The 15,102-nt window shown below is 35.4% G+C and overlaps 1 protein-coding gene across 1 annotated transcript in view; it reads left to right on the top strand.

Annotated features, from left to right (window-relative positions):
* The window catches only part of LOC145672437 (uncharacterized), a 273,840-nt gene that overhangs the window by 12,899 nt on the left and 245,839 nt on the right, over window positions 1–15,102 (top strand). Inside the window, exons 2-3 of the mRNA XM_081741594.1 lie at window positions 5,077–5,195; window positions 14,292–14,413. Coding sequence (XP_081597720.1) covers window positions 5,077–5,195; window positions 14,292–14,413 — 241 coding nt within the window. The remainder of the gene's footprint in view (window positions 1–5,076; window positions 5,196–14,291; window positions 14,414–15,102) is intronic.

The following is a 15,102-nucleotide window of genomic DNA, read 5'->3' as shown; positions in this document are numbered from 1 at the left end:
TATGAATAAAATGAAAAAAAAAAAAACATTTCAATAATAAAAGACAACCAGCGGCGTCATTAAGGGGTGCAGGAGGGGGCAATTGTCCCCCCTAAGAGTTTGAAGAATACATATACTTTAATCGATTGTCTACTAATATACTAGTACAAAACGTAAAAGTCTTATGTCGGTGGTGCTCTTGCCCCCCTCAAGCGAAGGCTGAAATGACGCTCCTGAAACAATTTTTGAGACAACGTACACCTGATTGGGTAATCCCAACCAATCTCACCAATTACAATGCAGTGCACTCTGAACAGAGCCGTAGCTAAAGATTTCGGCGCCCGGGACTAAGTAGAATTTGGCCCTTCCTTCACTCACCACACCAAGCTTTTCCTTCCTTCCTACCTTCCTTCTTTTTCTTCTTCTTTTTTGGATTTAAGAGAAGCAACTTTTGTTGTTATCAACGATGTTGTAAAATAGAGGATCTGCCCATAGAAGAAATTCGTGAAGCCATACGTCACAGCTTCGCCACACCTACTCTACCCACTCCGCGCCACTAAGATCGCAATGTTTCGAGCCAACAATCATGGCGGAAATGAATCTAGCCAATCAAACATGCCGGATTAGACAATGGTCGGTTGTTTTTTTGGCTTCATTGAGTTCATATGTTGAAGATACGTATGGGCAGATCCTCTATTTTATAACATCTTTGGTTGTTATGCTACGCTGAGTTTTTATCAAGCTTCTTGGACAGATCATTGCAACAGCCAACAGAGATCATTATGCATTATTTTACAAATAAGAGCTGTTTTCAAGATAAAATTTTAAACTTTTTGTTATACTTAACAAAAGTACCTTTGGTTGGTATACAGATCCACTTGGAGATAAGTTATGGAAATTTATAGCACAACTATTTGTAACGTTTCGTACTATCGATAAGAAATGAAATTTCAATATATTAGAAATTATGTGCTTTTAAAATGTTCAAAATGGATGACAGCAATAATTCCCAGTAATAATTGTAAACTTTTGTAATTTTATTCTGCATGTGACTATACAAATAGCATTTTAATTTCAATTCTTTTAATATTAGCAATTAAACGGGTTGAATTTGTTAATGATAGACTTTCTTTTATTTCTCTTAAGGGTTAGTGGTGTGATATTATTGTTTTAAAGATACATACCCCAACAGAAGATAAGGATGACGATATAAAAGACACTTTTTAAGAAGCATCACTTGTATTCGACCAAGTCCCGCAATACCATAAGAAAATTCTATTAGAGGATTTCAATGCGAAGGTAGAGCGACAATCTTCAAACTGATTATAGGGAAATAAAGTCTGCATAAGGAAGGTAATGACAACGGCGTTAGTTTCATGAACTTTGGAACATCCAAAATCCTTATCGTGAAGAGTACAAAATTCCCACATCACGACGTTCATAAATACACATAGATCTCGCCAGACGGAACACACAATCAAATTGCTCACGTTTTAGTAGATAGAAGACAGTCAAACGTAATTGATGTTCGCTCGTTCAGAGGATCCGACTGTAACACTGATCACTATCTGGTAGCAGCAACGACAAAAGAGAGAGATTATCGTTGAATAAAGAGAATATTCAACATCTGAAAACAGGGAGATTTAGTTTAAAGTCTAGAAGTGACCAAGACGAGAGAAGGATACTAGATTGAAGTGTAATAGATTCTCGGTTTTAGGTTTTGAGAGCACTAATGTTGAGAATATTTGGGTTCAAATTAGGATACCATTAAAATTTCAACACGTGCACGAGAACGATTGGAGCACACGGAAATACGTAGGAACAAATCAGGGTTCGACCAAGAATGCACCAAACTAACGGAGAAGGAAAATAGGCGAAATTGCGTCGGCTACAAAATCCGGACGATACAACTACACTAAATTTCATTGACATCAGACGGAAAACTTCCAAAATGTTTAGAAGAGAGAAACTCGATTTATTGAAAGCTTAAATTAATGACCTTGAAGATAATTGTAAAAAAAATTCGAGACATGTTCAAGGGAATCAACGAATTTAAGAAAGGGTTTCAACCTCGCGCTTATATGTTAAAGAGAGACAACGGAACGATTCTTACTGATACAAATAGCATCTTGAAAAAAATGGGAAGATTTTCTTGACGATTTGTTTAACACGCAGCCAAAAACTAATGTTCGTGGAGAAAGGTGAATGCACAGCAGAACCATAAATTTCAGAGGCTAGAAATTGCTATAAAGAAATTAAAGAAACACAAATTTCCGGGTGTCCGGGAATTTCCCGAAATTCCGGCTTAGTTAATTTTAGCAAGAGGGGAAAATGGTGGAACAAAATACACGAACTCATTCTCCTTATTCTGGAACAAGAAGGAATTACCACGAGAGGGGAAAGAATGAATCATTGTTCCAATTCACAAGAAAGGTGACAAAGCGGATTGTAATAATTGTAGAAGCATTTCTCTTGTGTCATCCTATAAAATCCTCTTCAACATTTTATTAGCAAGATTGATCCCATATGCGGATGAAATTATTTGAGATTATCAGTTTGGATTTAGACGAAATCAATCAATTATGGAACAGAAATTTACCATTCGACAAATACTCGAAAAGAAATGCGAATACAATACCCCGGTACATCAATTATTTATTGATTTTCGAAAGGCTTACGATTCTATTAGGAGATAAATATTATACGACATTCTTGCAGAATTTGGAATACCGAAAAGCTAGTTGGATTAATGAAGATTCTTGTCCACGAACTTCCTCGTCGAGAATGGCCTGAAACAAGGAGGTGCGTTGTCGACATTATTATTCAATTTTATTCTGGAGTACGCTATAAGAAAAATTAAAGATAGAAATCAGGGCCTAGAGCTAAATGGTATTCACCAGGTTACGGTGTATGCTGATAATGTAAGTCTTATAGGAGATGATAGAACAACAGAAAGAAATATATATACATTATTAAACGCTTGCAGGTTTAGAAATAGATACAGAATAAAATACATGGAAGTTCGGTGGGATCATAATACTGAAAATTATGGATGCGTCAAAGTATCAAATAATATTTTCGATAAACTGGATACTTTCAAGTATCCAGGATCAATAGTAACACACCAAAATCATACCCACGAAGAAATTAAATATCGACTGAAAGCAGGGGATTCATGTTATTATTCAGTTCAAAATCGTTTGTCGGCCCGAATTCTGCCGAGGAATTTCAAGCTCAAATTATATGTATCAAACCTACGTAGAACGATAATCATGCCTGTTGTTCTGTATTGTTGCGAACCATAGTCGCTTACTTTAAGGGAAGAACGCAAACTGAAAGTATTTGAGAATAAAATCTTGAGACTAATATTCGAACACAAGAGGAACGGCAATCGTGAATAGCGGGAACTTCATAACGAGGAACTGCATCGTTTATACCGTTTACCAACATTGTTCTAGGAGGCTCAGTGGGCACGTCATGTAGCCAAAATGAAAGAAAGTAGGAACGCTTTCAAAGTTTTGACTGAAAATCCAATCGGAAAAAGTCCATTAGAAAGACCTAGACGCAGATGTGATGAATCTTCCAGAGTTAGGAATGCAAAGTAGAAACTGGATTCAGTTGGGCAAGGACAAAAGTCATTGGAGAGGTTTTATGAACGCGGTACAGAACCTCCGGGTTGTATAGGCCATTGGGTTAGTTAGTTCTTTTACGGTAAAAAAAAAAAGTGAAATATAACGGAAATTCAGATGGTTTATGTTTTGTCTGTATATAGATAAATAAAATAGAGCACAACTGATACATATGCACAGAAAACATATCCTAGTGATACAACTACTTGATGGAGAAATGATCCCAATAAATCCTTTCAAATTGAAAGTATTTCATATGTCAATGGAATGGAAAAAATCACTGGTAGTGATTAGTCTGTGAAAAAGATGTAATTCGTCGGGTTAAGTTCTGACCCTTTTAGCCTCTACTATACGATTTCGAATATGTCATTATTCACCTTGTTTACCTTCATTTTTAATGTTCCCGCGCAAACAAAAGCTTCATGTGTCTCTTCACTTCCCTCATTTTCATACCTTCATTCTCACCATTGTGATTAATCCGATTATGTAGAAAAGCATGATTAACTGAGCAAACTTATTACCATCACAACGGCGAACACGTACTTCAGACTTTGACCATTTCCGATTTTGAAAACGCTCCTGCGTACACAATAAGTCATTACCGGTACTCGACACCTTGTATATCACATCGTCATTAACAAATCGTATAACTTTCTTTAAGTAATAAGTAAAAACTTGTTGTGACTTTTATTGAAAATTTTGGGTTGCGAGCGGAGCGAACAAGAAAATTTTTAACAGGGGGTACGGTATTTCTTTGCAAACCGACAAGAATATTGAATTAATGGGGCGCCAATTCTCTTACGGGGCGCAGCGTCGTTTGCTCTTTTCCCACACCTTTTCTATCTTCTTGCTCATTCGACGCCCCTTTGCTATCAGCGCCCGGGGCAACCGCCTCACTCGTCTCCCCCTCTAGCTCTGACTGTAAACAATACAAAAGGTAAACAAACTCTTTAAATTACCTCCCCCCTTGTTGCAAAACTGCCAAAACGTAAACTAATTGCTTAACTCGCTTTCTCCCCCCTTGTTTTGACTTACAAGTAAGTAAAAGCTTACAATCTTATATAATCCTTTATAGCTAGATGAACTGTTAAGGTCTGCAAGAGATTTGTAACTTGTCTAATATTTTTTTTTCGGATACACCGTGTTTTTAGATTTCTTTGATACCCTCAAGTGATGAGTACCATCTCTTCGATTACTTTCTTATGCCATAAACATATTTGAGCTAATCTTATGCTCCGTATCATTTTAACATGCAATTTATAATTACATTAGACTCATAGACAGAGGTTTAGCTACTGATTGTAGTATTCCTCTATTGCAGCCGGTAGTAATAGATGTACTACTTCAAGTTTGAATATAGCTTGGATATCTACCGTAGTTACAAATGTGGAATGAAATTCACTTATTTTAGTAATAGATTTTCTGAAACATTGCGTAATATGAGTTTTTTTTTTTTATCTATTTGAAGGTTACTTACACAATGGAAGTGTTGGTGCGAACCGAGTGGGTATGGTAGTCGTTGAATTTGTCTTCTATTTGGTACTTATGTCGACTATAGTGGGATTCATTTGGTTTCACGTAAGACTGGTAAGTGGTTTGAAGTGTACGTAAGTTCATTGCAATTAATAGTGGTAATTCAGCGAAGAGAATGGATCACCCGGCTTGAAGGCGAAATTGTAATTAGTGTTGGGTCACGAGACGAGACGAGAGGAGTGTCACTTTCACTAGGAATGCGCACGAAACAAGATTTGTGGCTGTCTCGTCTCGAAAATGTGCTGTAAAAGTGATGTCTCGACTCGAAAAATGTATATTTCTCTATTAAAAGAGCCGTGTCTCGACTCGGAATTTTGTCAAGAAAATCCTGTCTCGACTCGTCTCGTGCGCACCCCTAACTGTCGCATTTGTTCTCGAGCAAATGAGAGGTTGCATTTCGTCTCGGTTGTGCATATGGCACGTGGTGTTATAAAGATGGGTTTCGTTTATGGAATTAGTAATCATAGTTTTCAAAAGGTTTCATATATGAAAAAAGTTGATATAGAGATAACACTATGGCTCAGATTGTACAGGTAATTTAACCCCTTACCGCATGCCGTGCCATATATGACACATACCCTTTTTTCACTTTAGCTTTTTTTTTGTGATTTATCAAAGGCACCAAATGACTCTTTTGTCTGCTGTGTAAGATATTGACGTGTACGAATAAGAGATTCTGGTGTCATCTGGCATGTTCTTTGTGAGTTGTAAGTGTGTCATATATGGCACTTAGACTACTTATTTCTCGTCGGAATTAAGTGAAAAATCTAAAATTCAAGTTTTAATTCATTTTTCAAGTTCCCATATGAGAATTTCCAATACTGATTATGTTTATTCGCTAAAAATAAAAAATCATGCAGAAAGGGATTAAAATAAAAAGCTAGATACTTAACATGAATTGCCAATCTATCAACCGCACTTCTACATTTTTGTTATCTGATCAGTCACTGAAACACTGAACGAAAGTCTCTTTGCACTAGTTCCCATCCCTGTCTTCCGGTGATAGCCTCTACCAATCTTCCTTCCACCTGGCTTTCGGTGCTGCTGTACTGCAGATTTCAGGAGAAATAGTGCAGTCAAATTAGCAAAAAGTAAGGAACAAATTAGTAACAAGCTGAAAATTGGTGCTGATATTGGGAATGATGTTCTAATAATTACCAGTGTAAAATTAATGACATTGGCCACCTTAAAAGGAGAATCATTACAGCTCACAGTGGTACTAAATGCTTAAAATGTGGCCAAAATTCAAAATTTCTTTCAAAGTACACAAAAATGGATATGCTGCGGTTTTTTTACCTCACTGATCACGAACTTGGTATCAAAATTGAGAACTTCAAAATTGCGGACCAAATTTTGAAAAAGTGGAAAAAACTTACAAAAAAATTGTATACTGGAGAGAGTTGTAGAGTTGTAATCAGTGAAGTGGAGGTTTTTAGCTCACTGATATCAAAATGGAAAAATTGAAAATGGTGGATCCAATATGGCGGACCAAAATCGGGAAAAGGATTAAATCATATAAAAATGTATGTGTTTGTGAAAACTATAACTACACATTAAAACTCGAGATTATACAAAAAAGAATTATTCAGTGTTAATGAAGTACTAGTGTGCAAAAAATAGAATATGGATAAAGCAAGGTACTTTTGTAGAATTAAAGGATTTACGAATGCAATTCAGTTTATTAAAAAAGTATACAAAATACAAAATGTTTATAATCGGGTTCACTGGAATCATTGTCAGCTGCTCTATATGAATCTTCATCCGAATCTTCAGATGAATTTTCTTGTAAATATTCCTCAGAAATTGAAATAGTAGCTGGTAGTAATTTTACTGCATCTTTAGATAATTTCTGAACTTCCTGCTGAGGCTCTTCTCGCAAAGTTGGAATGTATAGGTATAGATCTGACGTTGCCATAAGTCTTAATAAAACATCTTCCATACTCACGTCTTGGGAACACTTTCGTGAGAAAGTCTTCGCGGTACCTTCTTATCAACTTATTCGTTGGTTCTTGGGCTTCACAATGACTTCAAAGCAGTGTTTCTTTCAGAAACTATGTTCGGTGTGAGGGGGGGACACTACGTATTCCGGGGGCACTGTTGGTACTATTCTATTTATTATTATATTATTGACGTATTATTTTGGTCTCCTCCGGGGGCACTCTCAGAGCTCCGGGGTGTGCAGTGCTCCCCCTAAAAACATGTCTGGAAGAAACACTGCTTCGAAAATAGGCGATTTTCCAAAGCTTCAATTATGATTTGTAGATCGCTTTTCAAATGGTCTTTCATCAAAACAAATATCTCTTTTCTTAATAATTGGATAATTTCATCTTTTAAACCTGAAGCTGAAGTTAATATAATTAATATTATATATATCAAATAATCACTTCTTGTATTATTAAATTATTTAATTTTATTTAATTCACTTTATTGTATATATTTCCTATGAATCTATCTTCTATATATATAAAAGAGAACGTACAAAATCCTTTGTCCGCTCATCACGCTAATACGGCTGAACCAATTTCTTTCATTTTTGGGGGGTTATTAGGATTTGGACCCTAGATGGTTTTTATCATATCACTTTAATTTTTAATTACCAGTGTCTTGAGATAATTGACCATTCAAGTGTCCATAACGTACAAATCCTTTGTTATTAGTTCATCATAGGTAAAAATAAACGTATTTATATGCAACCCGCATGACCGTGTCACTCGGCGGGTTAACATAAATGACAGGCGATATACAGCGGAAAATAGCTTGAATCTTCTGTTTAAAATTTTTTAATTGATTTGCTTATTTTTACAGACACTTTTACAATATGCCAGCACCGGGATGACCGCAGCGAAGCGGGGCGGGTTAACATAAATGACAGGCGATATAATGTTAAGATTTACTGCAATCTTCTATGGTTTTTATCATATCACTTGAAAGCGAAAAAGTAAAAATTATCTAAGTAACAAAGTTTATTGCGTTCCGGGGTGACCGCAGCGAAGCGGGGTGAACGCTGCTAGTTATAAAATAAATAAAAAACTAAAACATGTATGCATCGACTATCCTTTTCTATTTATAGTGAAGTACCGGTATTCTTTCTCTTTCTTTATTAATTGCCTTTCACTATATTATTTGTATGTACCTTTTAAACATCACTTTCACTTATTTTATAATAGTTTTATCTTTTTCTTTAAAATTTTTGTTCAACATTAACAAAAATATTCACTAACTGCAACTTTTTATTCATTCGTAACGTACAAAAAAAAAAAGGCGAAGCTACGCTCAGCTGTTTTCGATATATTCTTGTCGTAAATCCAGGGCCGGATCAAGGGAGAGGCTTTGGGGGGGGGGCTACAGCCCCGGGCCTCAAGCTGGACGGGGGCTTCCACTCTGATCATAATCTTAATTGGCTGTCTAAAAAGAATTATTCAAGATACAATCATCCTCATAAGATGAAATATGACCAAAAATGTGAAACATATTCCCTTAACTTTCGTACTGAACTTTAACAGAAATGCATTACGCGAAGTCAGCAGGAGACACATATTTTTAAGGTTCCTGTGCCCTCCCCCTTGTGGCACTTCGCCTTTTCGCCACCAGATGCTCACTTTTTCATTTAGCAATCACTGCTGGCACCTCTACTGGCAAGAACTGAAAGATCGTACCGCTCAGTGGGAGAGGAATCCAACAGTGTTTTTTTTTCGTGCACCTGTAGTCAGTCAGGGTCTATTTCAGCGTTTCCCAACCGGTGTGCCGCGAATGGGCTCCTGGTGTGCCGCGAGGAAATGGAAACGAAATTATTAATTCTATAGCTATCAAATTGCAAGACAAAGGGGAAAATTTGTATATGTATTTCATATTATTATGAACCTCTACTATGAACCTACAATTTTAAGTTTCGTACTGTGTTACTGTTCTGTACATTTTTGATGTTGAAAAAAGTATTTGTTATCATTATTGCTTCTTTATTGTTGCAGACTATTTCGTAACTTGAAATTTTAAATTATTCAATCCTTTCGAAAAGCAAACATACATACAAATTAACTACATTTGTGTTTTAAAAGTAAAAAAGATTTGTTTGTTTGTTCGTTATTTAGTGATTTTCCTTTTTAGTGAAAGTCAGATACAATTTTCGAAAGAGAATATGTGTTTTAAAAAAAACTGATTCCTCTATCTCATTGCAATTGTTTTCAATTTTTAAATTACAATGAAAAATAAGCATAATGCTTTAACATGGGGGAAAACCAGTGAACGAGCTTTCTTCTCTGTGAGAAGATCAGTAATCACAGAAAATACTTAACACGGTATTTTATATTTACAAGTAATATCTATATGAGTGTGCCGCGAGAATTCAAGTTACACCTGTAGTGTGCCGCAAGTTGAAAAAGGTTGGGAAACGCTGGTCTATTTTTACAAGCCATGTTGTTCAGCCGCAGGGCAAAACCTCAACCATTGGTGGGTAACATAAATCTTTTCTTTTTGCAGGTAGGAATAGAGTTTTTGTACGAAAAACGGGAATTAGCTTGCAGATAACGTCATTCGCATCGCGTTGACAAATTTTCTTTCGTCCGTTTATCACATGAAACTCTTTTTTTTTTTCGATTATTACCAGAATATGAGATTAAAATACCTAAATGGTTCTTTGTATACAGAAAACAAACAAACAATACTAATATTTTCTTACATATCAGTATTACATGATTCTTTTTTTCTGAAGTGTATGATGCATGAAAAATGGAAAGAATGAATTTTGACTTTTCTATTTGTCACTATCCTTCTGAGTAGAGAGAATGCTGTGGCGCAACTAAAGGGCCTGCAGGGCCCGCAACATTGAGAGGCCCATAAGAGAAAGAGGCCCATTTCAGTTTCGAAGTTAAACTTTATAATGTTAGGATGTTAAAAATTATGTGATGTTCCAACTATATCTCATTTTTACCTGTGAAGACGGTAACACCTGAGCGATTATTTAGTAAATTAAATGCCAACAAAACTTATACTGACCAGCGAAAACATTATGACCATTCACTACTTTTTTGGACGAAATCATCGGGCTGAGATAAGAGCTACAAGGCATAACACAACCGCGCGCCAAACACGACAAGAATCTCACTCGATTAGTCGGTGTGGTGCTTGGGCCTTGAATGGGAAAGGACGACGATATATCAGGGTGACTAAATGGCTGGGAGCTTCATTTCGGAAACAGCGCGACTTGTCGAGTTTTCGCGATCTGCCGTGCTTATGTATTTCAAAGATTGGAAAAGGACAGTGAAACCAGCATCGAACCAAACAACAAAAAGTGGGACGACCACACCTCATTAAAAATGTCGGATGTCGTAGACTCTCGAAGTTGGTACAGCAGAATAGACGAAAACTATAGCACAATATAATAATAATAATAATAATAATAATAATAATAATAATAATAATAATAATAATAATAATAATAATAATAATAATAATGTGCATTTTTTGCATATGAGCAAGTTGTGACTCACTAGATAAAACATAGAAAGTCAAAACTGTTCTCTGTAAATTTGCGGGGAGGCCCATTCGTCCTTACTTACGCTACTGAGAGAATGTAAGGTAAAATAATAACACACACACACACACACACACACACACACACACATATATATATATATATATATATATATATATATATATATATATATATATATATATATATATATATATATAAACTCCTGGCGCCCAACAGTCCCTTGTGATCTGAGTCTGCAGCGGGCTTATGTTAGTGGTCAGCACAACTACACCCAACGCGCCGGCTGTCTCCAACTTTTCTCTCGATATTTGGTCAACACAGCAATGTTTGAGTGCCACACCGGGAATTAAACCCTGGACGACGCACACCGTATCACTTTCGCTAATCATTTGGTAAAATTCAGGTTAGGGTGGTACTAAATTATTTTTGGAATATGCCATTTCTCATAAGGTAAAGTTCAAAAGTATTGTGACATAATTAAAAAGCTCATTATCAACCACGTATTCTTGCCTCTAATATCTCTAAAATTTTTCGAGATATGTGTCAAAAATGGTTGAAACACTTGAAGTTAGTTTAGTAACTTGAAGAAGATAGTGGACTTATACATACATGATTAAAATTGCTCCAATTTTTATTTTTATTCTCCTTTCGCATAAAGAAAAAAAATATATAATTTCAACCATTTTTGTACATTTTTCATAATTTGAAGCGCGAACAGCCGGTTTCTTTCCTTACGTTTTGAGCTTGGGATTTATATTCTCCTTGTCACTTATCGTGAAAGTCATATAATGACATGGGTCCCAAAGCTAGAATATATTATGCGATAGAGGTAATGACAATTTTTGTCATTTCATCTCTCAAGATCTGTTAAATTTGACATTTATTGAATGATATCAGTTTTATAATACGAAAAAATTTTTCGCAATAAGGTGCGTATAGTGGTCGTAAGAAATGACAAAAGTTACCATTGACCTTTATAGTTTGACTCATGCATAGCCCCGGTCTTCAGATGGGTTAATTCGGCCCTGAGTAAACCGATCATGGATTATGCACCAATACAAAATTTAGCAGAATGGAGCGTCATATGTAACTTTTGAGTTCAGTATCTAATCCACTTTGTAATAATTTCAACAATTTCTGAAATAAACATTAATGAAAATAAATGTATAATAAATAATGTATTATGAATAATATATGACGTTAAAATACTTTACATACCTTCCGGAAAAAAATCCATTTTGATTTAAATAAATTGAAAAAGTATACAATGAGCCATTTCACATGAAAGACGCACAGAAGTCGTTACACTTCCATAGGTAAAGCTTAGGAGACCAACTGTCACTGTAGCCAACCTGATATTTAAAAATAACCAAATAGAAACTTTCACATTTTCTTTTTGGCCACGTTTTAGGCATTTCGAACCACTGTGCAGCCTGTGAATAGGTATCGACAATGCTTCGCAGAGTACACAAACACTGGGTCGCACAGTTAACGTTGTGCGTACAATAGAACGGTAGACATGTTGAACATGTCATGTGCTTGTATTTGTCGCATGTGTATTAGCTCTTTCTTTTCCTGGTTATTAAAGAATATGTAATGAGAAATATTACAAAGCTTGTTTTTCACTTTACCTTTATTCTTCAATTCGAAACTTCGTACAGCACATTTCACAGATTTGACACATAACACATATCAAATTCATTCACAACTTCAAAACCGTTGTACATTTTGGAAAAATAACTTTATCGTTGGGTTTCTCTTCGAACGAGGATATCGTTTGATGTGTTACATGACCATGTTGCCAATTGAAATAAACAAGTTTATTCGAAGATGGCTGCCACTAAGATGATGAACGATGACCTGAACTACGTCATAATGTTTCCCCCTCCTAACAACATTGCACCCAATTGACTTCGGATCGACTGCATTTACAGTTTCTCAAATATTTAGCCCGGTCCAGACTTCGTATTTCATTTTCAAAAAAATCATCTTTCAATTACTTTGGACATTTTCCAATATGGCAAACGAAGAAGTTGTGTGATTTTAGTATGTCATTTAAACAATCTTTTCCAACATCTACGTCAAATTTCTACTTCTTAATAATTACTTCCTAAGTTCAATAAAATTTTAAATCAGTTTGACGGAAGTTTTCGGAATTTTAGAATGTAGAACTAAATATTTTTAAAAGTATGCGTTTTATGAAAAAAAATGTTTCTCTATTTAAAAAAATATTGTATTATCTATATTCTATAAACGACACTACATTTATCTCTTTATGTTCAACCATAACGAAGATATTGCTTTTTTTTTTTCTAGGTATTATTCATTTGACACTTCCACTGGCCAGTTTCCAATATGGTGGACGAAGGTCATGTGAGATTTCAGTTGATTTTTTAGTATATTGTTTAGAACATCATTGCCAATATCAGTACCAATTTTCAGCTTGTTACTAATTTGTTCCTTACTTTTTGCTAATTTGACTGCACTATTTCTCCTGCAATCTCCAGTACAGCAGCACCGAAAGCCAGGTGGAAGGAAGATTGGTAGAGGCTATCACCAGAAGACAGGGATGAGAACTAGTGCAAAGAGACTTTCGTTCAGTGTTTCAGTGGCTGATCAGATCACAAAAATGTAGAAGTGCGGCTGGCAGATTGACAATTCATGTTAAGTATCTAGCTTTTTATTTTAATCCCTTTCTGCATGATTTTTTATTTTTAGCGAATAAACATAATCAGTATTGGAAATTCTCATATGGGAACTTGAAAAATGAATTAAAACTTGAATTTTAGATTTTTCACTTAATTCCGACGAGAAATAAGTAGTCTAAGTGCCATATATGACACACTTACAACTCACAAAGAACATGCCAGATGACACCAGAATCTCTTATTCATACACGTCAATATCTTACAGAGCATACAAAACAGTCATTTGGTGCCGTTGATAAATCACAAAAAAGCTAAAGTGAAGAAAGGGTATGTGCCATATATGTTTGAAATACAGGAAGCAAAGAATATACGGTCAAGCAATAATGGCCAGCCTTGACGTATTCTAAGAGCGTAGGCAAACTGAAAGTAAGAATCAATGACTGAGTAGCAACTAGTTCTTATTCACCTAACTTATTACTTTTAACGCGAATTATTTCTACATGTTAATAAATCGACTTCAACCCACTCACGATTGGTTGCTTTGGGACATGAAAGTTATCTGAGAAGACGTGCAGGTGACCAGATTGTAACTATTGTAGTATCCACATAACTCTTACTACGCTATCGCTTGTTTTAAGCCTTGTACAGTTCTCAAATGACGAGAAAAACCCTAAAACAGGGGCAGCGGGGAAAGGTCAACGACACGGTCAAGTCCATTTTCGGTTTTTGAGGTGTGGTCCATACTTAGATGTAGTCTGCTGCTCCGGGTAAAGTTATATGTGTGCTATTCCGTGGTGTCATTTGAAACCTCCATGCGAAAAGTGGGCGAGCCCATACCTACGTCATACTACTTCTGCTAGGGTTCTGCTAACGGTGAGCTGCACGTTATAACCTCGAAATCTACTAATCATTAACCAATCTGATAATATAGATTTCTGAGTTCACATATTCATGTCTTATGTATAGGTTTGATTTGAACGTGTTCTAATAATATATTTTAATTTATTTCAGTTAAAAGAAGAAGGAATTACTTGGATAGCAACCATGTCACATCTTAATATGAATAAAAGTCTGACCAACGATATGTATCTCCTAAGTTTTGCGATCATTTTGGAACAATTCTTGAATAAAGGGTAAGTAATGTAGGTATCTAAGCTGTCTATATTTACGACTACTTTTACATATCCCGGTTAACGCCCCCTGAGACCCGCTGGTTCGAATCTTAATAAAACGCCTCTGACTCCCAGCCAATGGGGGCTGTATTTGGAAGCCATTGTCTGTGTGAGTATCACCATTCATCTCAGCGACCGGGAAAACGAAGGATTTGACACTAATATCGGTCATTTTGGATTATTTTATTTTTACTTATATTCACTTTTACTTATATGCACCCGGCAACACTGCTATTCATTTCTATTGGATACTTAAAGCTAAAAATATACAAGAACAATTCTCGAACTATACAAGATCTGGAAACGAACATTCGCAGTGCCTTTGAGAATATTAACACTTCTACCAGGGGTGTAGCCAGCAGGTTTGTGTAGGGGGGGCCCGTCGTTTTTGAGGGGGGGCCAGCTACAATGTACAAAGTAAAAAAAATGTGTTGCTGCTAGTCTGCAAAACTAAAAACACAATTTTAGCTTCTTCTTCTTCTTCTTCTTCTTCTTATTATTATTATTATTATTATTATTATTATTATTATTATTATTATTATTATTATTATTATTATTATTATTGTTATTATTATTATTATTATTATTATTATTATTATTATTATTATTATCCATAAATTATATTCAAGATAGTTTTTATTATGCTTAAT

This window comes from Thermobia domestica, chromosome 16 (assembly GCF_964235325.1).
Source record: "Thermobia domestica chromosome 16, izTheDome1.hap1.1, whole genome shotgun sequence".
In the NCBI taxonomy this organism is placed as follows: Eukaryota; Metazoa; Arthropoda; class Insecta; order Zygentoma; family Lepismatidae; genus Thermobia; species Thermobia domestica.
Note: the sequence above shows the minus strand (reverse complement) of the source record. Positions and strands in the feature narration are given on the sequence as shown.